Consider the following 26,234-nt stretch of genomic DNA (forward strand, 5'->3'; position numbering starts at 1 on the left):
AAGTCCTGCGAGGGCACAGCTGGGTAAAATCTATATTGTGGGAAAGGAGTTGTCTAGTGAAGTTGCCCAGTGAAACTACCTCGGAGAGAAATCTAAGAGACTGCTTCAGGTGACAGCTGCTGGTAAGAAAGCAATGCCAGGGATCAAGTCTGAGGAAAAATGAGCAGGTAATGGAAGCAGTCAAGCCACCTGCAGGAAAGTAGGTGGTATCCATTTCTGAAAAAAAGTCTTTCTTTCATCTGATTTTAAAACGTAGTTTGGAGATTATTCTAATATAGGCAAGTTATTGCTGCCCATGCTTTGTGCTACAAGGCCCTACACTTCGTTGCAGTGTTATTTTAAAGGGGGGGAGGCAGGGAGCTGTGGGGCCCTGGATGTAGATGTCACCAAGAGCACTCCTTCTCAGAGCACAGGACTAGATGTTGTGGKAAGAAAGCAACTCTGTTGACAAAAGAAGCCATAAAAGTTATTTAGAACTCTAAAGTATTGAAAAAGGTGGGAGCATAAGTGAAGGAGCAAAGATAAAATGGGAGCTTAAGAGAAAGGGCAACTGACAGGCATAAAATCTTTAACCACAAGGACCCAAAAAACAAAAAAAAAAAAGCAGGCTAGCAATCAAAATAAAATGAAGAAATAAAAGAAGCAGAGTTTATGACAAATGTATTAGTAAAATATGTAAAGATTATGGCAAACAGGAGGAATTCCACACAGGAGATGCCGTAAGTGTGAAAAATTATCATTGTTGCATGTTTAATCTCTTTATCTGATGCCCACTGGAAAAAGGAGCACCATAATTTTTAGACACATTTTCCACATGGGTTAACAGTATAAAATTCAGGGAAATGGAGTCACAGAGACGATTACATCATATATTTTTACAGTTTGACCACTATAATTTGTTATTTATGGTGCTCTCTCAGACATGGTATTTTGCATATTATTGGTGARAAAAGCAGTAGTCAGAAAGATGAAGCTTCATTACAGTGACATGTTAAATGTTTGTGATGCAGGAAGGCCAATAGCCTTTCAACACCATCATGTAACAGGGAGTATAACAGTGGCTGATGAGCAGCATGGTCAAAAGTATTTTATAAAGGTTCCCATATCATAAACAACTTTTAAAATCTTGCTTATGCTTACACTCACTGAGTTGCCCTGAGACCCGTAACCTGGGTGTGCAGCTTACTTTGGAATTCCAATAGTCTGTGTTGTGAAGATGGCCCAGGTACCCAGCCAGGGGTTCTGAGGAACAGCCAGGTCTGAAAGCTGTCCTTCCCTAGCCAGCAGGGTGGGAGGAGCAGAAGTAAATATGTTAACCTTGACATCAGGCARGGGAGATTGGTTTCATATGAAAATTTCCCTGAGGTTTCAGTATATGGCCAGGTGAAGAGTATGATGGTAACCCATTTTGTGTCATTGTCATGATATTTAAGCCCCATTCTGGAATACCAAAGGTTATGAGAATTTATGCATGGTATAAAATGAGCAGAGGTAGTAAGTACAAAGTGAAATTTGACAGATTTCATGACAAACCTGAACATTCAAATCCTGAAAATTATGTAGTCCCTCCCAAGCTACATATCATTCTCTACTTCCATTTCTTTTTTGAGAATTGCTCCCAACCCATCAAGATCTGGCCATGTATCAGTGCTGTACCTTATTTCAAAATTTTCACAGTAACTGCTTGCCCAGTTTCAGGCTAGTTGTACACGAGTTCCCCAAATGTTTTTTYTGGTGGGTTGAAGGGTGTTCTCGGTGCTCTACCCTCCTTGCCTTGACTCTTCCCATGTCTGTGTGTGTGATTGCAGGTCCATGGTCACAGACCATTCAGGATGCTGGTGTGAATGAGCAGTGCAGCAACATCCTCAACAACAAGCGCTTTATGCTGGACATGTTGTATGCCCATAACAAAAAGCCCAAAGATGAAGAGGAGAAGGAGCTGGAGGCGAAGGARGAAAAGAAGGAGACGGAGGAAAGCGAGGAGTCACTCACTAGCCTAGCCAGCAGGATCTCCATTCTTCAGGCCACAAAGCAGGCCAAAGATGAAAGTGTCAAAAAGATGGAGATTGGAAATCTGGACAACCAAGGCAGTGTGAAAGCCTTTGCAGAAAAATTTAACAGTGGTGAGCTGGCTAAGGGGACAGCAGTGCCTGAAGACGAAACCAATGAACAGGTCCCYGAGAAAACAGCAGCACAGACAAAGAAGGAGTCTGATTACATCTGGGATCAGCTCATGGCTAATCCTCGAGAACTTAAAATCAAAGACATGGATTTTACAGACTTGGGGGAGGAGGATGATGTAGATGTGTTGGACATGGATATGGGTCCTGGGGACTCCCTTGTTCCCCCTCCTCCACCTCCACCTTCTTTCCTGGGTTTGCCTCCTCCGCCGCCTCCCCCATTGTTTGGATGTCCGCCTCCACCTCCGCCCTCTGCTAATTTATTGGCTCCTCCTCCACTGTTCAGCACTCCTCAGGGTTTAGGGTCACCCCAGGTTTCTAGGGGTCAGCCAGCATTTATAAAGAAGAAGAAAACTATCCGTCTGTTTTGGAATGAGGTACGGCCGTTTGAGTGGCAGTGTAAAAACAACAAACGCTGCAGAGAATTCCTGTGGTCGAAACTGGAACCCATTAAGGTGGACACTTCCAAACTGGAGCATCTCTTTGAGTCTAAATCCAAGGAACTGCCTGTCACAAAGGTACAGCTTGTATTCAGTTTGCWGTTTTTCTGCTATTGTATTGGTATTCATTCTGAATTAGATCAAGGTGATTTATGTTGTTTATATCAAACCAGTGTTTTGAAATTACTGSATGTGTTTCTACCATGGCCTATGACAGAAGATATTCCATGGACTAGAGATGAGCCTGGGGTGGTGAACATGCCAAGTTGCTCTCCTGTCAGGTCTACCATTTGTGGGATATAACTCCAGGTGGCAAATACCAACAAACTTTTCATCAGRTTGTCCGTAGCTGAGTGCCAAACTAGGTATTAGAATCTGAAATATTTTCTGTTGCATTCATAAAAAGGTCACAGCATGGTGATTCATATCTGTATATTTGACAGCTCTTCRCTTGGTAATATTTTCCTAATCGTTATGTGGAAAGGTTGGACTATCAGACTGGATCTGGTGCTAAGAGTCTACACATGTGCTTTGTTCTGAAGGATGGAATTATCAGCTGGACCAAGTTTACAGCTGCACTCTGCAGGGGTGTTGGGTTTTCGTTTTATACTGGTGAACAGGCCTATTTTAAATCCTTAATTTATGCAATGTGGCAATTTTAGAAGCTGGCACAGGAAATACCTCTGTAGCTAGGATTCCCTCTTCCTCAGTATTGTTATAAAATAAACTCACAAAGGCTCGTGACATGGCTGTTTAACATTAGAATCAACAACAAAAGGAAGCTTTTTATAGTTACATTTAGTAGGAATTTGAAGTAGCATTAAAAAAGTTATTAGCCTAAGCATTTGTTTTTCATGGCTACATAAACTCTTTTTCTTCTAAGCAGAATAATTGGTATCAGGGAAACAATGTTTTTTTCCAGTTAAAATGCTAGTAAAAAATGTCCATCTCTCTTAAAAGAAATTAATTGCTTGTGGGTTTTCTTACTATTCCTATATGTCTTAGAGTAACATAAAAAGCAGTTAGCACCTCAAATATTTTACTTTTCTTTAGCTAGAGAAAGTTGTTCTATCTATTGTGTATTACAGATATTCTTGTTTGCTCTTACTCTGAGGAGTCTGGATGTCTCACGGTAAAGGTTCTCTGTGCCACTTGTAAGATTATTAACTCAAAATTTTCTAGTAGTCATTCTTTATCTTGATGACCCAGTGGAAACACTGCAGTTTCTATGACCAAGCTCCCAGGCACCTAACAGACATCAGGAACATAAAGAGATGGCTCCTGTAGATCCTCCCATCGCTGTTCTGAGCTGAATTTGTGGTGACACAGAGGCACTTGGATCTGAAACGTATGGTATAGCACCTTTAGAAACACATTCAGCTAATTGTTCATCTGGCCAGTGCTGAGATTAATTTCTCTCCCTAATTCCTTTTCTGCTGAGGAAGGAATGCCGGTGAYGTCGTGGCATGCTACTCCTCATCTCTCTCCCCGTAAATACAAATCTGCCACAGATGGTTCATAGATGGAAGGAATGAGAGCATTTTCTTAGATCCATAAAATATTTAATTACTCGAATTGAATGTGGAATGATGACATATTTGCCATATCTGTGCTAAGGGCCAGCATTGYAATGGATCATGCTGGCTGATTCTTAATCTTTTATCCTCACATGAAATTTTGATAAAATGTTAAATTATTGGAATTATGACTTGTTTACTTTTCCAGTCAATCAGCGTGCATGTTCCCAAACTACCCTTGGCCAAGTTCCCTCCCTCACACTTGCTTCTCAAACCTGCCTGATGCTTTGGCACAGCTTTTGGCTTCTGGCTGGAAGATGAGTGAGCAGGTTTCTTTGAAATTAGTGCAAGTCTGAGGAATGATTTAGGTGACTGCTTTCCCCTTGGCGACTCATAACTGCTCTCTGCATGAGACATTGTACTTTTGGCTCTCTTTCTACCCTGTCCCATAACACAGACATAGAAGTCTCATTGTCTCATTGCAGAGAAGACAATGGGGACTGAGGAGTGCAGTAGCAGAGCTCTGTGCAGACTTTTGAAACTCCTGCCTGGTTTTTGTGAACAGCAGCAAATCTTCCTGAGCAGGACATGGTCCTTAGATCATTAGGCAGACCACCAAATCCGTAAAAGACTTGAGGTTTGGTACGAAGATTGCGCTTAAATTAGGATAGCTCTCGCTTTTTCCAGACTGCTTGGTTTATTTCCAGGGAGCACATTCCCCGTTGTGTCTAGTTTCTCCTGTCCAATGGCCTCAATCCAAAACAGGTTTATTCTATAATATCGTAAAATCTGACTCACAGCTCACTTGGTTCAGCTGAAAGAGTGCAGAGCAACAAATCAAAAGTCAAATCTCCAGATTTCATAGCAAGAGATGGAAGTAGGTGCWTGGAAAAGGAACAGTCCAGAAGGATGAGAGGAAAAGCAAAAGTCAGGGTGTATACGGGGGGGGTGGGGGGTTGGGTCTATCGTGTGCTCTTTCATGCAGCTGTAACCAATTTTACTCCAGCTTCTAATCCTTTACTGTGATTTCCACAACACACAGCTATAAACAGCTACTTCCTGGCTCATGAGAAGTTTTTCATTAAACACAATAGACTGTAATAAAATAAAGTGGATTTTAAATTGTAGGATATAATACAGAATTTTGGGGGCTGGGACTGGGAGAGGAGATTCTTGATTTTAGGAAAAGTTATGCCACACTGAGCAACTTGCACATTTAWTTTAGTTGGTGGAGCACCTTTAGTTGCAGATGATTTATTTTTTTAAGATAGATCACCACTTCATTATATTTGTGAATAGAAAGAGTGATTGGTATCCCCTCCAAGYCAGTCAAGTATTTCCTTCCTTCTTWTKGCACCAAACAAAGCAGGTATYTTGGCAAAGTACTTCAAAGTCTTTACTTTTCCATGAAGAGAGATGAAAACATGCAGACACTCCTGAATCATATGCTATTGTTCAGCCCTTTTGCCATCCACTTGGTTCTGCATGAAAGTATTATTTTGCTAATTCATGTATACTCTGCGGGATACAGTGATCCATCATGTGCCCACAGAYATAAAAATTAGTAGGAGAGAAAAATGAAAGGATCTGGTTTTGTGTACACATGTAAATACATGCTTAGGCACATATTCCTTTTGAAAGGATTTGTTGTAATTTCAGCAAATGCTGAGACAAGTCATAAATGTGGACCAGAATTCTGAAGAAGATTACATACATATATCCTGGAAMAGTCAGAGGCAGCTGAGCGATTCCATTTTAAATTCTTCTTAATTGAGGTTAAAAAAACAGAAAAGCCATCTCACTATTAAGGGAGATTCTTCTGTGCTATTGATACAATCTTCTGCAACTTTAAAGGCAGGAGATATTTTTCACTTGATGCTGATATATAATGATTTATTTATATGACCACTTGAAAAGTTATTTAGATTTTTCTGCTTTCCATGTTAATTAAAGCAAAGAGGCATGTTTAAGCCTTTGTTATCATCAGACTGCAAATCACCTTCTTTGGGATAGTAACTGTCTTTAAATMATCTATCTGGACTACCCAGTCTTTAACAGAGGCAAGAGAATGTGGCCAGTTAGGTCTTGTAAAGTTAACACTGTAGTTGTTAATACATTGCAGAAATGTTTGTCTCCCACAAATTATACAACYTGTTATATTTGTAATTTATAATTACTTTCATGTTTACATTTAATAATATAGTATATATATGGTATTCAGAAGTTCAGGGATTACCCTTCATATTGACACATTAAAATACAAAATCAACTGCACTAGTTCACTCTTCCCTCAAGCATTTGAAGTCATTCTCTGGTAATGAATTTATAAAGAGTAGATTGAAGACACCAWATATTATAACAGAAATTAATAGTTGTATAACTATACATAAAATAATAGCTTATTTTAACAGTCATACACTTCCACATGTGCAATTTCATTGCAGACAAAAAGCAGTTCTTTTCCTAGCAGTAAGGTAGTAAAGTTCATAGTAGTAAAATCTTTCTCCTTTCTTCATCCTTTTATTTATTTGGAAAGGATTTCTTTGGAACTCAGAAGACGTCCCCAGAATGGATTTAAAATCTGCAGCCCCCGTTTTTGAWAAGGGTTACTCACCCCAACATTTTATAACCCATACACAGTTCTAGCTCTGGAAAACACCTCCATTCACCCCTGCCCTGTGCAGCTCATCTGTCTCTCATCAGCCACTGTTTGGGAGTGTGTGCTGTGAGCGTCCTGTGTCCCCCAAATTAATACGTCTGTCTTGTCAGATTTGGGAGCCTGAAAACAGAGCTGCACATTTGAGGCTTTCYTACCCATGCACATGTGGGAAGCCTAAATTTAAGTCCTTTCCCCCAGTCTTTTCCCTTCTGCATAAATTCTTTGGAGCGGTGTAATTTTGTGCTCCAAAGGACAAGGTAAAAAGTGGTGGTTTAAAAACTGCTTAGTGCAATACAAACTCAAAGGAAGTAGTCTCTAGTGAACCCTGTTTGGCTTTAWTGTGGTCTTGGCCACTAACTGTGGTCCTGAAAATGTGATTAGTGGCTCGGGAAGTAAAAGTTACTGCTTTAAAGGAGAAACTTCATCTCACATCCTACAGGTAGCTCCCTAAGTAAAAGAAGATTCTCTTAATCARAGAAGGGAGAGCTAAGGAAGGCTTTGGGGATACTTTTAAGGTGTTAAGAAGAGACCAGTTCTGACAAAACTGATACAGAAACATTGAAAAATAAATTATATCTTTGGTCTCCTAAAATTAATCCTGTGYACTGCAAATTTATTTTTCTTTCCTAGTTTAAAAAAACAACCCTCTTATGACTTTCACAGATCACACACATGGGGTATTCCTCAACTCCTGTAAACAGCACTTGCCTTCAGATGTAAAAACAAACACCAYATTCAGCACCACATTATGCCATATGAGTGGGTTTTGAGTCACTTTGTATAGTTGGTTCACATTTTGCCACTATAAGGATGATGAGAAAGAGAAAGAAATTCATTGGGTCTACTCTAGAATGGAATTTAAAGCATATGTTGCCAGTTCTGTGTGATTTTATTATTATTTGTACTGGAGGCAAGATCCAAGAATATGGATAGTCTCAAATAAAACTTAGAAAAAAGCATCTGTGAAGGATTTGACAGACATACCATGTGGGGCAGGGTAGAATAACTTTCCCCTGGCAGCCAGAGGTCAGAAAACCATGCCAGTGCCTCCAGAGAGGCACCTGTGGCTCCTTTGCCAGTGCCCGAGGTGGATTTACAACACAGGAGATTGCTGGAGAGGGTCCAGATTGATGCATCCAACAAGGAATCGAGCCCTGGAGCCCCTTGGCTGCCCACCTGTGCTGGCCAGTCCTGCTGCACAGCAGAGCTCTGGGCTGGCAGAGACAATGTCAGGTGTTTTTGAGTCTGGCTGCTGCCCCAAACTGCCCTTGTGGGGACTGGCTCAGGCTGGCTCTGCTTTGCAGGGCAGCATTTGCATCTCTGATTGAACCCTGGCAGCTCATGTTGATACCAGCAAGGATGTACTGGAGGAATCCAGCTTGTTTTGATGCCTACAAATAAATTGGATTTATATTCAGCATCAATTTTCATGGGTGGGGGAAGCCACTAGTGAAAGGTGTGACTTTTCCTTTATAAAACAGATCAGAGGAATAATGACCTTGTCCTCTTCTTTCCCAAGAAAACTGCTGCGGATGGGAAGCGACAGGAGATCATTGTGTTGGACTCAAAGCGAAGCAACGCCATTAATATTGGCCTGACTGTGCTGCCCCCTCCCCGCACCATCAAGACTGCTATTTTGAACTTYGACGAATATGCCTTAAACAAGGAAGGAATAGAGGTAAGAGAGAATAAGCAATGTCTGCAAGCCTGCATTTTCAATACTTTTTTTCCCATGTTGTGTATGGTACAGACCAGACTGGTCATGGAAGAGGGAATGGGGGTGTATTATGTCATGTCTGAGTGTCGAAATTTGTGAAATCAGTGCAGGGGGCTCAGAAGTATGAAGTATCATGAGGCTGGGCATGTGCAGTGATCATGGATTATCTGCTTTGTTTGAGTAGAACTGGTGTTAATTCCTGTCAGGTTTTTCAGAGTATTAGCTGAAGCTTGACTGAAATACTGTATGCAGCAGASTTACTAGGGCTGATGCAGCGGGTACAGAGTTTAATAAATTTCATGCCCAGCTAGCTGTTGGAGTCATTCTAGATTGTATATCTAATGGAAAACAAATACAGCGACTGGTTCTGCCCAGAATAGCATTTCTGTGTTACTGTTGTTTGAAGAAAAGCAGTTGGTATAAAGATTACAGATGATGTAATTTTTACCACTACATGTTTGACTTTGCAGATATTCTTACCAAGATCCAAGATGAGCTCTGTTTATTATTTTTTTTATCAAAACATTTTTCTTCTATGAAGTATAAAAGAAGCCTGCGGCTCCACTGTTTTTTTCATTATGGTTGTATTCATTTCACTTTTTTTTTTCAGTAGGCCTGTATCATCTAGTAAGAGTAATCAGAACAACTACAAATCTCAATCAGTGGCTATCAGAGGTCAAATATTAATTCACAGTCACCTTTTAGTGGTTTGGCACTGTGTTCCATGATTTCCGCCTTTCCGCCTTCACCTTGCTGGCTACAAAAGCAAATGAGAAGAGCTTCCTGGAATGAAAATGGAGTTGCCAACAGTTGCATGCAAAGGAAATGCTTAAGGCAAAATATCCTTCCAGCTAGAAGGCAAGGCCTGATTCATCTCTACTAGAATATCATTTCTTCCCAAAGTTATATTACTTATTTGCTATATGCAAATAACTTAYATTATGAAGATGACAGATCACTCTAAAAAAGTAATTTCTCATGACCCAGCCCATGTACTTACCACTGCAATCTGCAATGCTTAATACTGCAATCTGCAGTATTAAGTTTTAAAGTGCTGGAGAGAAGTATCCCTCCAGCCAAGCCCAGCTCACTGCCAAGCAGATGGATCTCAGTGCTGTAGGCAATGTTTCCATACAAAATCCGGCATAAAATAGCTGACAAAGAAGGACACAGCTTCATTAACTTTCATTTTTCATCTCCTTCTAATTGTGTCCTTCTCTGGCTTCAGGTGCTCTGCACAGCCCACCCTTTCCACTGCCAGCATTTGTCTCTGGGCTGTCCATCTGCCAGCCACCTGTTGTGGTGTCCACAGCTGTGCTCTGTACCACCACACCCTCCTTTGGGTGGCCTTTCTGTTAGCTGCCAGGAACCCATAATTTCATTTAAAATATATTTGAAAGTGGATTTCAATTTGAAGAATGCAAGAAATCAAGAAATTGCATAGTGTTAATAAACTTGCCCAGTGCTAAAGGAAAGGTCTCTGAGGTCTGTGTCCACAGCTTGAAGCTCAGGATGTGAATAATTCTGATGTGATCATTCAGGTACTTGAAATCAGCAGAAAGGGCAAGTGCAGCAGGGCCCAGGTGTTTTGCACTTTGGTGAATGTAGTCCTCAATTGTTAGGAAGGATGATGTCCATGGAGAAAAGAGCATATATACTCTTTTCTTTGAAAATAGCAAAATACATATATTTATTTACTTCTTAACAGGTAAAATCCTACAATGAATTCAGATTTTCTTTCCCAATCCCAAACTACAGATTTTTTTTATGGCATGTTACAGAGTCAGCCCTTTACAGTGATAGAGAGAGCTGCATTAAGCTATGCAGAATTGGCCAGGTAGTGCACAGGTTGATACAAAAATGCACTGTTGTGGGTCCCACGGTTTTCAGTGGGTCCCACTGTTTTCAGCCTCAGTTTTCCCTACCATAAATTTTATTTCCTGTGTCTCTTCTCTGTATCTATGTGTTCGTTGGCATAGAGAGAAGTTAGCATAGAGAGAAGAGAGGTTGTTGCTTCAGTCTACATTTTTAGAAAGTTTTCGGCTTCATATCTATGTAAATATAAGGAAATAATTGGTAGCAACTTTGAATGAATCAACAATAGTGTAAGAATCAATTCATTTATTTAAAAACCCATAGATAACAAAGCAATTTGTATATAATATAATTGATAGTTTATCTGTGTGTTGATTGGGGCAGGACTGGTATGGAAAAAAAATATGCAATTTGCCTAATAGAAAAATTCTAGCACAGTGGATACTCAAAAGCCTTTCTGCACAGTAATTGTCTAGAAGAGATGTCACAYCCAGTAAGCAGAAGAGAGAGATGTAACAAAAGCAGAGAAAAACGTGTGATGATAACATAACATCGCAAAAAATTGACATAGCTAAATTTGATTTGATATAGCTAAAATTTCAGAGRTGCTATGATTTAGGATTGTCTTCAGTTTTTGTCAGATCCAACACAGAGCAGAGCARCCAAAGTGTAAAAAGCTGAGCCATCCTTTTCCTTGACAGCGAGCTCTGTGATTTGTCCTTTCCCTGAGGAGCATCACCACTGTCATCTGAGTGTGTGTGGCTTTGGTTCTGCACCTTGGTGGATTAAATATTACCTTAAAACTGATCTTTTAAGGACAGTGGACTAAAGCAGTGCTGACAGTAGTGCTAGCAGCAAGGCAAGGATGCAGTGGGCTGCAGGCTACAAGTTTGTGATAACCCAGTTCATCATCAAGTCCACAGCTAGACYAGTAGCTCCAGCAGACCCTCCACTGCTGCCCTACATCCTGCTGAATGCTGCTTTGCTTTTGACATTGAGCTCCTGTTAGTAATCCATACTTTACTTTTTAACTTTAAATACATATAACTAAGTGGAAAAATTCTTCCAGTTATTTTGAAGCCCTCTGTTCCTAAATATGTTGCATACTTTTAGACCTTTTGCTTAAAGTGGTTATTTGCCCCCGAGCTGTGAAAAAAGGCAGAAAGTGGGGCCATTAGACGAGAAAGGCAGATGTAGTCCACTTAGTATGCAAAGCAGGCACTGTTTAAGACTTATTTTTGGAGGAATGCGCATTGTGTGTTTGCAAGCATGAGCCAGTCCAGCTAAAAAAAAAAAATTTGCCACCTTACATTTGCCAAAGTGTTTGTGTTTTCCTTTCTTTGAAAGCTTGGCATTCATTGTGTTCAAACAGCTTGGAGCTCTCTGCAGAATAAAGAACTGCCTCCTTAGCATGATGATGAGGTCTTGCTGTGAATGAAGCAAAAGAGGCAAGCTTAAAATCCTGGCACCTGATTTTTATGTATCGGGGCAACTGCAAGAATGGAGTCCAACAAACCAGTCCTYGGTGCTTAACCATTTCCTTTAGCAAAGGAAATGAGTGGATCTCTCTGTAAAGGGCTGCTTAGTAAGGAAACATAGATCAAAATCAAATTATATCAAAGACAGTGATTAATTTAGCAGAGTAAAATTAGGGTAATGCTTTGAGGAAATTAGCRTGGATTGTTTTCTGCTTTACAATAGAGTCTTGTGATGCTACACAAGATTGATTGCATTAATAGGTACAGCTTTCACTAAATTTTTGAAATAAAAAAATCTCTCCAGGTGTGCTACACCCTCCATACTCATAATAAGTAATTTCARGTCTAGGTGTCTGGAGTGGCTAGATAGCCCTGAGATGTAAAAATGGGTAAGAAAGGAGAGCTTGGTTTTAAAAAGCCAGATGGTGACATGTATAAACAAAAATCAGAATTTGATTTTCGGTACCTAGTAAGGTATTTACAGTTTTATTCTGATCATTGACATGGTACACCAACATTTGCAGTTTCCAATGTGTTAGCTAATGCCTTGTAAGAGTGTGATGGGATGTCTCAAATGATGCTAGCTCACATGACCTGAAAGAGTACCTTTTTCACAAGTCTAGACAAGAGAATGGCCTCAGTGGTGCTTTGCTGGCCAGACACCCACAGTCAGCATATCACAGCCTTAATCTGTTTCAGGCTTTATTTAAAGAAAAAATGCCACACTTTCTCTCCTTGCAGCAAACCAAAAACATCTTCAGTTTCTGTGACCAGCATTGACATGTTCATGTGTTTCAGTGGAGAGCTGAGGAAGCAGAGTAGTCCGACTGAGGCAATGGTGTCAGGTCCTGATTTACAGCAACGGCTATCAGTATTTTAGGTGTAGTTCCTTCTTGGAATTGGATCATTTTTGGAACAGTTGYAATAAAATTAGTGCAGGCAGCTTCCCTTACTGTGAAGTTCTGACCTTCATGTGCTGTTACATTTTCTTAGAGTTTCTACAGGCAGTGCAAACCAGCAATGGGTCTTGTTGACAGCTGCCTGGAAAGCTGAAATGTGAGAGAGCCTTTTAGGAGTTGGATTGTCTTCTGAGGCCTGTCAGATACCWGGTGAAATACCCACTAATGTCTATTTGGTTATGCAGCTTATGTCTTCTGTGGTCCTCAAGCCACAGAAACCTTTGGACACAACAATAACAAACAAATTTTTGAGTTACCAGTTTTTTTCAGGCTGTTGTTCACCTGATAAGATCAGCTGAAACCAAACACAAAAGACACGACACTCCTGCAATCCCATCATCGCTGAGAAGCCCCAGTGTGTCGTGAAAGAGGAAACTTAAGCACCTAATTTCCTCAGAGACTATTTGCCCTTGCTGGTTAGGTTCTTTCTTGTGTCCCACACTGAGGCCCATGACCCTCAGCCATATGTTACTCTTATAAGTCTTTCCTCTTAGGAATTTTTTGAGATTATACCTCAGGATGTCAGAGTCCAGGAAATAAGCAGTTTGATCCYTTTGCTGAAAGTACAAGCAGGTGGCTGGGTCCAGCAGTCCAGCAGCAGAATAGTTAGGATCCATTATCTCATGCAAAAATTACTCGCTTTCCTCCTTTATTTGTGCACTGGTTTTCCTCAGAACTCTGGCCCAAACAGCAGTGTGAGAATGCATGAAGGTGAAATACATGTGGMACACATACTAGCAAATACGAGCATAGGGTTTGTTAAGAACCAGTTCTTCTTTAATTGACCTGAAGGCTTCTGACACTGCCTCAATTACAGGAAAAGACCAGGGCAGTTGGGGCTGTTCAGCCCGGAGAAGAGTAAAATGAGAGTGTCAATGTAATTAAGTGTCTTAAGGGAGGGTGTCAAGAGTATGGACACCACTCCTCCCAGTGGTGCCCAGCAACAGGACAAGAGATAACAGTGAGAAACTGATGGACAGAAAGTTCCACCTGGATATGAGGAAGAATTTGTTTAATGTGTCGGTGACTATGCCCTGGTACAGATTGCCCAGAGATATTGTAGAATCTCCATACTGAAGATATTCAAGAACCATCTGGTGCCATGTGCTCTGGGATGGCCCTGCTTGAGCAGGGAGATGGGACCAGCTGAGCCACTGTGGTCCCTTCCTACCTGACCCTCTATGGGGAGAGCAATAGGAGCTAATCATTGGATTCAAAGCTATTTCTGATTTAATGGTCACATCAGGTGCCAGTAACCTGCTGCCCTGCTRTGATTTTATGCTACTTTTACTGTTAGTGTTGTTTCAAAAAATAAAAGTAATAAAGATGAAAATAATAATTAAGCGGTAGATGGTGTACTCATCAGTTTCCAACACTGAACAAATGGCTCGAATTAGTCATAGAGTGGAAATCAAGAAGAGCATTTCACTACTTGCTCGGGCACACATCAAGGATGACAACCAGCAGGATCAGAATTATTTGCCCAAGCAGATGAGAAGTGCTGGTGTAGGTCATTGTTATGGGGACACTTGCACCCCGGATGGTGTGAGACCTGCCAGCAGCTCTGGCCCCACCCAAGCATGGCTTTCAGCAGCAGGGCTGACCCTCAGCAGCTGGCACCACAAGCACAGGCATTTTTGCTCTGTTTCGCACAGTGTGGTACGCAGCACAGCAGCCTCTTTTTGTCAGCTCCATCTGTCTTGTGATGTTTATATAAAGCTCAAGGAGGAGGAGAGTCCCTTTGGAAATAAGCCTCACTGTTTCTTTGCTCTCTTTAAAATGCCCCAAAGCAATGCAAAACCTCTGGAGTGAAGGCACTGCCCCACCATAAAATACATGTGGGATCCTTGGGTTGCTGCCAAAAGTCCTAATTATTTGTAGGAGGCTATTGAGAATACTGCTAAAGTGTTAGCCTTAAAAAATGCATCAGAATAATTTTTACATCCATTACWTGGCTACTGCTAAACTCTCCATTTATGGATGTTCATATGATCCTATTTRCAGGCTGTCCTGTCTCAGCTGAGGACATGCTGGCTTCGTCTTGTTGTGGAACAGAGGAGAAGGCACTGAGATGCCTGACTCCTTCAAGGGACCCTGCAAAACACCTTTTTTTTATGAGTTTCAGGCTCAGTCTGGGTTTTTTATGGACCTTTTCAGATGAGCATTGGTTCAGCACTGAGAAATGCCATGAAGCAGCTACTTATAAATCTAGTTTTGTTATGTATGACCCAAGTTACAGATTCCAGCATGGACGGATGGATGGATGGATGGATGGATGGATGGATGGATGGATGGATGGATGGATGGATGGATGGATGGATGGATGGATGGATAGCATATCTCAAAATCAAATGCTGTCAATTGGAACAGGTGTACATCAGAATATTTTCCAAGCAGCCGTTTTCAGGCTGAGGAAAAGCACCAGGGTGTTTTGAGGGATTTTCCTCTTCTTTTTTTTTTTTCAGATATTAATTTATTAAGATAGAATCTTGCAGTGTCCGAACAAGGAGGCTCTTCTGTTGTTGTCATTTATAACAACAAAGAGACATTAACAGAAAGAAATGCTTCTTYATTTATGTTTACGGAAGTCAGCAGAAGAAAATGGACAGCAATACAAATGCTGTGGCTGAAATTAAATAAGTCTCAGTAGAACAAATTGAACACTGTTTGCCTGCTTAAATCTTGTTCTTTGCCTGATTGAGTAGGAAGAGTCTCTTGTTTTCCATCTGTGCTTAGCTCTGGTGCTGCACAAACATTCGGGGGACCTCTTGGTACTGGAAGGGGGCMGTTGTGCTGCTTTGATGGATTGGCTATGTCCAGTGTTGGAACAAGGCTGTGGTTTGGATTGGCAGGTCTGATAGCTCTTTGGCTGTGTTTTTATTATTCTCTCCTCCCCTTTAAAACAGCCACTATCATTATAGACGGCTACAGCAAAAACATGTCATTCTTCAGATGAATAAACATAAGTTGTGTTAAAAATCAGCTTTGCTTTAAGGARGCATTGATCAGTAGGGTGGRCACYTCAACTAATCTGRTTCCTTTGTGTTGTTTTGYTTTTCTTTTTTGTTTTGAAGTGCATTTACTGTGTTAAAAACTGACTAAGAAGCAATACCTTAGAGAGCAATATTCTCAGAAGAAAAGCTGCCACATTTAAACAAGCCTGTGAAATACATGAATTAAAGGGAAAATTTAAATACTTTCAGTCACAGTGACAGCAGAAACTGAAAATATTGWGATTCTTTTTCAGATCAAAAGAAAAAAAAAAAGGCCATATGTTATGCAATGCATAATTCAGCTTTAAATTCAGTGTGTATTCCTTGGGAAGTTGTCAGTTAGGGTGAGATCTTTAGGAGTGACCTAGTAAGCTGCTACAGTTTCCATGTTCCATAAGAAAAACAAAACAGACTGAAAAAAAAGAGTAAGATATTATGGGAACAGCAAGAGACAGGATTCCTCAAGTTATTCCTGCCTGCTTACCAGTGTGCTGGAAGATTTGTAGATATTGGGGCTAAAAAGGATGTTAAAATCTAGTCTGACTTGCTGTAAATCACAGGCCACAAACTGTTCTCCMTCTACCCTTAATTCCATATATACTTTGCAAAAAATTAAGTTCTGACTTAAACATATGCAAGTTGATGAGATCAGTCCTAACCAATCTTCTTTTGTCTCCTTCAGTGTTTCATCCCATGATTAGCCATATCTACTGAATACAGATTTTTTAAAAATTAAAATATATTTTAATTTAGATACATTTTTAAACAAACTGCAGGTGTGTGAGATAGCAGTCCTGGTTTTGCTCCCTTGTGCTGGTTCTTAGTTACTGCAGTGCTGTTCTAATTTAACAGCCAAGGACTTGAAAACTTCTACCGTGGCTGCTGTGAACCTGCTCTCACACTCCTCTCAGCCTCACCACTGATGCCTGCCTTTTTTCTCCCTGTACAGAAAATCCTGACCATGATCCCAACTGAGGAGGAAAAGCAGAAGATCCAGGAGGCACAGCTGGCAAATCCCGATGTTCCCCTGGGCAGTGCTGAGCAGTTCCTTCTCACCCTCTCCTCCATCAGCGAACTCTCCGCCAGGCTCCAGCTCTGGGCTTTCAAGATGGACTATGAGATAGTGGAAAAGGTRAGGGAAAGCAGGGAGATGGGTGGAGGCTCTTCTGAGGATTTGCTTAATCTTTCCCTGACCTTGGTATTATATGGACATTTTGAGGAAATGGTAAATGGGTCGCTTTTGTTTTGGTGGCCAAGAAGGAAACAGCTAAAATGATCCTTCATAATCTGTTCCTTCTAGAAAAGAAAATTAAGAGATTATGTCTTCCTTCCTTTAATTAGCCAGTAATGATATTGAAACAAAGAAGAGGTTTAAATCTTTGTCACATATTCTCCAGATGTTATTACTCAGGAAATTCTTACTTCAGAGCCATGAGAATTTTTCTTTGGTAAAGATTGAGTGAGCACTACTGTATTCAGTCCTATACCATGAGAGTATTGATCTTATATCCATTTGAACTAAGGAAAACACCATCCATTAAAGTTTTTTTGTTTTTAACTCTTAAAATTCTAAACAAAAGATAAGACAGTTCAGCTCAGTCACAGACAGTTGTTGCCACCTTCTCCATGGATGGCATTTGTTCAAAGAACACTGTAATTAGAGTGTCTGTCAAGAATGATGAATCACAGGCAAAAATTTTATAAAAAGAAGTTGGAATTTTATTGCATAGATGGAACAGAATGAAATTGTAGGGGATTTCAGGTACTTGCTGCCTTTCACGAGGTCTTTCAGGAATCTCTGCCCAGAGATTCGTTCTGGTGTATACCCCAGGCATTGCCCATRAAGCAGCTCTGTCCTCTATATATTACTTTGGTATGTGTATCTGTGCACATGGGTATGTATTGAAAAATCAGTATAAGTTTGTGTGACATGGATTCTAAATGCTTTTGAAAATGCCTTCTGTTTACCTAGCAATAGTTATTTAATGAATTGTACAACAGTGGATTGATTTTCAGATGATTACTCAGATTATTCAACCTTTACCTAATTTTCTTAGTTTTTAGGAAATGCAATCACACTAATACTCAGAATTTTTAATTTGAATGTTTTAATCTTAGCCATTTACATTTCTGACTTGTATAGCAAAATACTTGTATCTGGCATGAATAYTTTTTGCCAGTTTGTTGGAGTTTTTTCAGTCTGGTACAGCTATTTATTTTGCTTTGAAGTTGCCACAAGGCTAAATTGTACCTTTCACATATGCTGAATTAGCTGTAGCTRTTAATCTCTACATATACCTAGAATTTCTAGTGTCCTCTCAATCAAAAAGCAACATCTGAAGCACTGCTAAAAGCTAAAGAAATTCTGATAGGTTTCCTGATGCTTTCCCACAAAGTTAATTTATTGCCAGCTAAAATCCATGTAGAATGGATGCTCGTACAAAATGTCTCAGATACTTAAACTACTCAAAGAAGCAATAGCTGTAGTGAAGATAAAACCAACATTTTTATCCCTGTTTGAGGGTAGATAGGACTAAGCACAGTACTTAGCCTAAAATGGTAGAGGAAGTAACGTGATAACTGTGATGAAATAAGAGGAGCATTTGATAAGCTTAACAGACAGGCACAGATAGGACAGAGAGCTTGGGTATTAACTGGTGAGGAGGAAGGAATGGGATCAGACATCAGGGATACAAGAGAGAGTAGTGAGCATCTGGGTGGCTCCAGCAAGAAAAGGTTTAGGTCAGATTTTAAGTTCCAGGTAACCAGTAAACATACATGTTATTTAGACTGAGGTAAGATACTGTGAGCATATTCAATTTAAAAAAAAAAAAATTAAGTCGTTTGCATTAATGATTATGGTCATAAAAGAGTCCTATGAGCTGCTACCATTCTTCTGTTCTTGGAACTATGTTTTTGCAGAAGATTCATATGCAAAAGGACAAACTCTTCATAAAACCTCTGTCCCAGAATCACTTAGAACCAGTTGTTAACATTTTTTAAGTCTGGCATTTTCTTGATCTTTTCTTTTTAAATCTTATTTTGTAGCAAGGCAAATTCGCAGCAGTTCAGAGTACACTCATATTATTTACAAAGTCACACATATATTTATGTAAGATATGAATGCTATTATTTCCATAAGGCTGGAAGCTTTATATRGTCCTTTATATCAACAGTGTGAAATACCTGAGTTATTGGTAAAACCAGGTTTCTTATAAATGAGACTCTTCTGCTAGCTTGCCAAGAACAGAATTTTGCCTAAGTAGATCTTAGCTGTATCTCTGACAACCTGAAAAAAAAGAAGGTGAATTGTTTGAAAAATGGGTTAAGTGGTATATTGTTTATGTTCATGAGAAGCTTGACAGRCTCAATGAGAGAAATCATCTGTTTTAGCTTGAATTTAATTAACTAAAGCAAGTCAGGGTACATTTGTAAGGAGTATCCTTAGACTGAGGGACTGAACTGGATGAATGCTCACTCTTCACTCTCCATAGAAAACAAAAAAAAAGAAAAAATCTTTTCCAAATTATTTTCTTGATAATGTGTGTACTGTTTTGAAATCTTAACTTAAATGCCTACTGAAAGTCATGAGTGGAACAATAATTTTTCTCACCTTTCATTGGGTAACATAGTTAAATGGCATAGAGAAAAGAGATTAAAAAAATTTACACTGTGTTACTACTCATTCCTTATGTGAAACTATTTATGATGCAGATGTGGCTCAAATTTTATTATCTCAAAGGGAATTTAAAGGTCTTCAAAAAAGGAATAGAAACTTGTATTTTCCTGAATAAGATTATTTCTTTATTAAGATCACTGCAGGCAAATATATCCTTATTGCTGACAATTTTAAAAGAACAAAAAATAATATAAGCAGGTGTAGTAATGAAAAAAAAACTAGGATTGAGTGGGATTGATAGGTTGAGTTCATTTGTGCATATGCATCAAACATTTATCATGCATTATCAGACATCTCACAGACAGGARTTCTGGACCAATCCTCAAATTTCATTCAAACCTAATTTTTAGCTGAAAAATTAAAGTGTGGTATCCGAGGATGTGAGGTAGCTCTGCCTTATCTATCTGCCCTCTTTAGACAGAAGGTTTTATAGGAGGCAAGAATAGGTAAATTTGCAAAAATGAAAAATTGATCTGATTATTCAGTTTTAATTTAATGCATCTTCCATCCACACATGTTATCTGAGCACAGATATTCATACTGATAAGGCCTGAAATCATAAATTCTGTTCCATTACCTCAGCAAGTGAACTACACCAGAGAGTTCAAACGAAGAGAGTGAGGGAAAAAAAAAAAAAAAAGATGCACACTCTTTTTTATTGTTTTTTAATCCTAAAATAAAATAAGAAATAAAGAGTAATTACAAATGTTTACTATATGCAAGAAATATAAGCTCAGATAACTTGTCKGTAAATAGCCAAATGACCTGGTTTAGAAGCCTTTTATGCCACCTTTTTGTTCACCTTGAGAATGTTTTAAATTAATCTTTTAGGAATGTTTTTTTGACAGGTCGAAAATTGATCCAAGTGAAATAGTTCAGAAGCCCATGTTTACCACAGATGCAGAGCAGTTTGATTCATGCCATAATGCATCAAAACAAACTAAATCAACCCTGACTTTAAAGCAACTCAAAGAATACTCTGCAGCAGTTTCTTGATTTTAGTTCAATGATAAAGTCCTGGATTATTTAGCACCTCTCCTCTGATGTATTAACAACTTAGCTCACAACCTCATCTCTTAATTTGTCTTAARTTTTCTTTTCAAGAGACAAATTGTTCTGTAGTGACTAGAAATGTGTTTCATTTATCTTTTATGGTAAAATATCATTACAGTTGTAGAAGGAACTATTGTATGTCTCCAAGAAAGTTAAGTTCTGAGTTAYTTTTCCTCTTGGTCTAAAATAGCAGCTTAATTTTGGCTTCTTGGCTCATAAAGAGTCTAACAATTTGGGAAATTAGGTAAAAAAGTCTCCCTGCCCATGGCGGTGGGGGTTGGAACTAGATGATCTTCAGGTCTTTTCCAACACAAACCATTCTATGATTCTGTGAAAAGAATGCTGCTCACAGATGCTTAGAATGGCATTTGAAGATAGAAACAATGTGAACTGTTACTGTGCATACAAAATAAATAACCCTGGGCCTCACACAGAGACATAGAAATAAGCTCTGTCAACTCAATTACCCTCACTCTCTTCCTTTGAACTCTTTGGTGTAGTTCACTTCCTGAGGTAATGGAACAGAATTTATGATTTCAGGCCTTATCAGTATGCATATCTATACTCAGATAACATGTGTGGATGGAAGATGCATTAAATTAAAACATTAAAATGAGACTATTTGTAAAGCTTGATGTTTACAGCAGACATTTTTTTTCAGTTTTAAATTTTCACAAGCACCAAATCGTATCTAAAACACTAAAGTGTCCATCATTTAAAGAATGCTGTAGGCTCAAGCTACAAATGTCAAGTCAGAAAGGTTTCTAACCTTTTACATTTGTTTTTCAAAGATTAGAAAAAAAGTACTGTTAAGAAGCTTTTTGATCATTTGGAGCATGAGGGTGTTCATGCATCTAACTGAAATGCAGCGGTATTCTCCTGTTTGGAATCACAAGACAATCCTCAGGACAGCTAAGGCAGTTGCATACATAAAAGAACAACAGTAGGAAAATATTTTATGGATTTTTTGCTGTCTTGCATGTGATTTATTAGCTGGAACATGGAAGAAAGCCAGCGCACATGGCCAGTTTACACTCTGCGAGACGCCAGTTCAGGAACTTTTTGCAGTAATCAATCTAAACCATAGGATTAAAAACTAACCTTCACTTTTGTGTTTCTTTTCTTATGGTAGGAAGTTGCAGAACCACTGCTAGACCTGAAGGAAGGAATGGACCAACTGGAGCACAATAAAACCTTGGGATTTATTCTTTCTACTCTACTGGCCATTGGGAACTTTCTGAACGGAACCAACGTAAGCCTGATGTCCCAGCATTTCCCCTTCAGCTTTTTCCTTCAAAAAAAGCAGAAGTCAAAACCATTATGAGAATTGCAACTCGCTATTTATTTTGTACCAGAAAAGTAATTTAGGGAAGAGAACYTGCTTTTTATTGTGTGTGAGGGTGCTCTTTGCCTCTTTCAGCATAACCTGGAGGAAATACAGAGCTAAGCGCTCTTYTAGGGTAACTCCCTTGAGTGTAGTGTTGGTGCGTCCCATTCCAGTTGTGAGAACTGTGTCATGTGTCATTTTACTGCAGATGGACTCATTTTAGGCTTGGTCTTCAGCAAGTTAAAAATTAATAAAAGCAATAAGTTTCCTCTCTTGCAGGATTCTTTTTCTTTCCCCTCTGCCCCTTCTTGGTCATCATTTCTGCCTACTAATCTGCATGGGAAGGAGTAAGCATTTTTATTTTTAATTTCTTCCCTTTTTTTCCCTTTACAGGCCAAAGCTTTTGAGTTGAGCTACCTCGAGAAGGTTCCAGAAGTCAAGGACACAGTGCACAAACAGTCCCTCCTGCACCACGTTTGCACTATGGTGGTAGAAAAGTTCCCAGACAGCACTGATCTTTATTCAGAGATCGGGGCCATCACTAGGTCAGCCAAGGTATGTCTAGTAGGTAAATCTAGGTGGACATTTTTATAACTTGTCTTTGAGGACAAATATTTAAGATTTTTTTCTATTCTTTGATTGTTTGTTCCTTCCTGGATGCAGCACTATTTATGAATGTGTGTTCAKTGTGTCGTTTGCACTGTACGATGCATACATTGTAAGATGCCAGTACTCCCTCTTCTGAATTTTATTTTTGTCTGTCAGGTTGTTCYCTCATCAGTGCTCTCTTAGGCAGCMACTAATTATGAAAGCCATTTTAATGTAATTTACTATTAGGATGTAATGTATGTACTGTAATGTATGTAACTATTAGGAGCTATTTTCAATTTAAAACTTTGTKTGACCAGTACATCCAAATATATTAATTCTATGGTTTGAAGGAATCTCCTTTTTAAGGCAGATGCCTAGCTGAATTTTAAATCTAATGGAAGGAATTAATCTTTTACTAGTAAAATTGTTTCCAGAATTAAAGTGTCCTTGAAACACTTGGTTTAACTCACAGAATCACAGGTTGGGGTTGGACAGGACCTCAGCATCACTTAATCCAACCCCCCACTAAAGCAGGTTCACCTAGAGCACGTTGCAGAAGAACAAGTCCAGGTGGGTTTTGAATATCTCCAGAGGAGGTGATTTCATGGCCTCTTTGTGCAACCAGTTCCAGTGCTCTGTCACCCTCAAAGTAATCTACATTTCAGTACTCCTTTTCTGTCCTCCTCCTGAAAATAATGTTGATGGTTAGGAGTCAGTGAACATGAGTAGAAACAAAGGAAACTTGTGGCAGCCCCTCTTGTCAAGAAATGGTAATCTCCTGGTTAATGCATAACTCTGGTCAGTGGCTCAATGTGGTACAGAGATTATTTCCTACTGCTGCCAGCAGGGATGGTAAAAACACTGCAAACTCCCTYTTGAATCTCTTGGAGTGTGAGGTTTCATGAATAACTCTTAAGAACCRTCCAGTGCTTGAGTAATGTAGTAAACATGGGAGATAGCCACTACAAAGATTCTGCCCAAGAGTCATGTCTCGTGTGGAACTGGTAATAATTAGAGCAGAYAATTATAGCATCCATCTAGTCCAATATCTTGATTCAGACAGTGGCCAATATCAGCTGCTTGTAAAAAGAGCACAAGAAGTTTCTAAGGCGATGAAAGATTTCCCCTAGAAAAATGTTATTTCATGAGCCATAATTCTCATGTGCATCAAATAGAAGAATGATTTCTTTTCCAAAGGTCTCCTTAGTTGGATATTGAGAGAGGAGCTGGAGGAGATGGGGGCAAACAACCCTGTATAATGCAACTTATTTTTTTAAATTGCAAAATGAAATCTTTTTTTGGCTCCTAGTTCAGTTCTTGTGACAATGGATTCATAAKCTAATTTTTTCTGCTGTTCGACTTGCCAGTTTCAGGATTTACTGCCTGAATATACTGAACACTTAAAATATTATTTTCTGTTCAACAGAATGACTTAGGTTGACTAAGGCTTAGGTAAGACTAAGGCTTACACAGGGGAGCCTGTAGGTTGGAAAGGAACCCTGAAGGTTATCTGATCCATCACCCTTTTCAATGCAAGACCAAATTAAACTAGGCTGCTCAGATCTTTGTCTAAGTCTCAAATTATCCTTTTATATCTTTTTTTATGAAACCATTTCCACACTTTTCATCCATCTTACTTTTTTAGAATGTGTTAAACAACAGTAAGCACAGTATTCCAGTCTCTCCTTATAAATGTTACCTCTTACTCTGATTGTTCTGCTCCTGCTACCTTTTGTTAGATGTCCTGAGGTTTCCTTTGTGTTCTTTGACTGCTGCTATCCTTTGGACACCCATTGTCCCAGGGGAGTTCACAAGGACATCCAGGCAGGCTCCTGAGCTGGTGGAGCATCCAAAACTCAGCTGGAAGCACAAAGGAGTCGTGCTCTTCATTGTGCACTGTGCACTTCATTGCAATCTACAGCAGAGAACAAGATCTGCTGAAGATTTACTGCTTATCTCTCAAACCCCTAATAMTGTTCAGTCAGGACTAATCTGAATAATTTCCTGCCATCTGGTTTTGCCCTCTGGATGTGCTTCCTTGTTTCCAGATAATTTTGAAATACAAAGTACAAACCATGAGACACCTGCTGTTAACCCTGTCTACAAATGAGAATCAATGTGTGTTCCTTCTTTTCTTTTGCCCTCTTAACCTCAGACTTCATAGGTGGCCTCCCATGATGCTCTTGAAAAGATCATGAAATCTAATTTTCTTTACTTACTCTTATCTATTCACTATTTTATAAACATTCAGAATACAGTGGGGGTTTTTATGTATTAAATTTCTTGTCACTCATTCTTTCAGCCAGGTTACCAGATGAAGTAGCAAAACCTCGACATCTGCATCAACTTTGCTGTTTTTCTAGGGATAGGTCAAACTTCTGCCTTCCTTTGATTCTCTAAGTTATCAAGTGCAGTTTAATGCATATTTGTACTCATTTTAGCCAGTGGGTCAATTTCTTTATTTTAATTGATGTCAGAATTATTGAACTCCACTTGTTTGCTGCTTTGTAAAATACCATGTCTCTCCAATGTGTTTCTGCTAGAAAGTTTTCAAACCTTGCTATTAGTTCACATCTATTACAAATATAATACAGAAAAATGAAAGGAGGTACCAGAGTAGGTTTCCCRCAACATCCTCTGTGGTGAAGTTAGATGAAAATAAGTCATCTTGCTTCCCTTCTCTATTTTTTGTCTTCCTAAGTTTCTTTCATCCACAGTGATCCAGGGCCTCCTACATATTTTCTTTTTTCTRTATACCATAAAGGAATTTGTGGTTTTTGTTTTATATCCTTAGATATTTTCTCTTTAGATTCCATCTCTTTTCTSCTAGTTTTCCTCTTGTACAACCTATGTTTAGGATCTGGTTTATTGCCTTYAGTGAGTTTTGTTTCTCATCTTTGGAAGATTTTCACTTTGTCTTATGCTTTTGTTTTTGTTTTTAATTTGAGTGATTCTACTTTATTAACMCTTAGGTATATTGGTTTCTCATTTCCTGCTTCTTCTCTTCGTTAAGAAGTTATTTCCCTCTTTTCTTAGATTKGGATCAAGTTAATCACTAAAAAGAAAAATTGCCACAAAAGAGAAGAGCCTTTTTTTTTCCAAAATCCTAACCACTATACATGGTGTACCTTCGAGTGGATCTTCTATTTTGCAGTCATAAAAAGTGGAAGAAAGCTTAGTATACTGCTATCACAAAAAAATGTAGGTCTAAGAGCGTGCAAAATTGAGCACAGTCTTTCAGTCTGTGGTTTGCTGATCCAGTGGCCCTGCCCAAAGCGGACAAAAATCTAAAAAGGCCAGACAAAATCACATTAAGAGAAATTATAGCTTTAACCTTCCGTGTGTCGCCCAAGGTCTCCCTCCTTGGGATGTTCCTGCATGTGTTAAACCACTGATGGATTACTGTAACAAGCTCTATTCCCTCTTGATCGTAGCTGCCACAAATCAAAGAGTTAGGACATGGAAACCATCCAAGCTGCCCTCTTCAAGGGAATGTTCACAGACAAGGCGAAATCTTGGTTTAGGAAAACTGACAGGAAAGGAGAACTAATATTTCACTGTGGATTAGGCTGTATTTTGAGCTCCACTTTGCCTGCAAATATCTTTTAAGAAACCACAAAGGCTAAACAATTTCCATCCGGTAGATAAACAGAGATGCCCCTTCCCCTGAAATGAGCATCACATAAGAATTTCCTGAGCCTTAGTTCATGAAAAAAATCCAAAAGCGTAAAGAAAACAGGCTGCCTCACCAAAAAGAAGTTAGAAAGAACAGACAGAAAATGGTATAGTTATTGCAAAACTTGTGGCTTTTTACTGAAGGACTGAA

The 26,234-nt window shown here is 39.2% G+C and overlaps 1 protein-coding gene across 6 annotated transcripts in view; it reads left to right on the plus strand.

The window, feature by feature from the left end:
• The window catches only part of FHOD3 (formin homology 2 domain containing 3), a 367,917-nt gene that overhangs the window by 303,565 nt on the left and 38,118 nt on the right, over positions 1-26,234 (plus strand). For all 6 annotated transcript variants that reach the window (XM_057371019.1, XM_057371020.1, XM_057371025.1 and 3 more), the window contains 5 exons: positions 1,809-2,698; positions 8,316-8,474; positions 16,708-16,890; positions 21,623-21,742; positions 22,211-22,372. In XM_057371019.1, coding sequence (XP_057227002.1) covers positions 1,809-2,698; positions 8,316-8,474; positions 16,708-16,890; positions 21,623-21,742; positions 22,211-22,372 — 1,514 coding nt within the window. The remainder of the gene's footprint in view (positions 1-1,808; positions 2,699-8,315; positions 8,475-16,707; positions 16,891-21,622; positions 21,743-22,210; positions 22,373-26,234) is intronic.

The sequence above is a fragment of the Malurus melanocephalus genome, unplaced genomic scaffold, assembly GCF_030028575.1.
Source record: "Malurus melanocephalus ecotype Western Australia unplaced genomic scaffold, MMel_1.1 scaffold_138, whole genome shotgun sequence".
Classification (NCBI taxonomy): Eukaryota; Metazoa; Chordata; class Aves; order Passeriformes; family Maluridae; genus Malurus; species Malurus melanocephalus.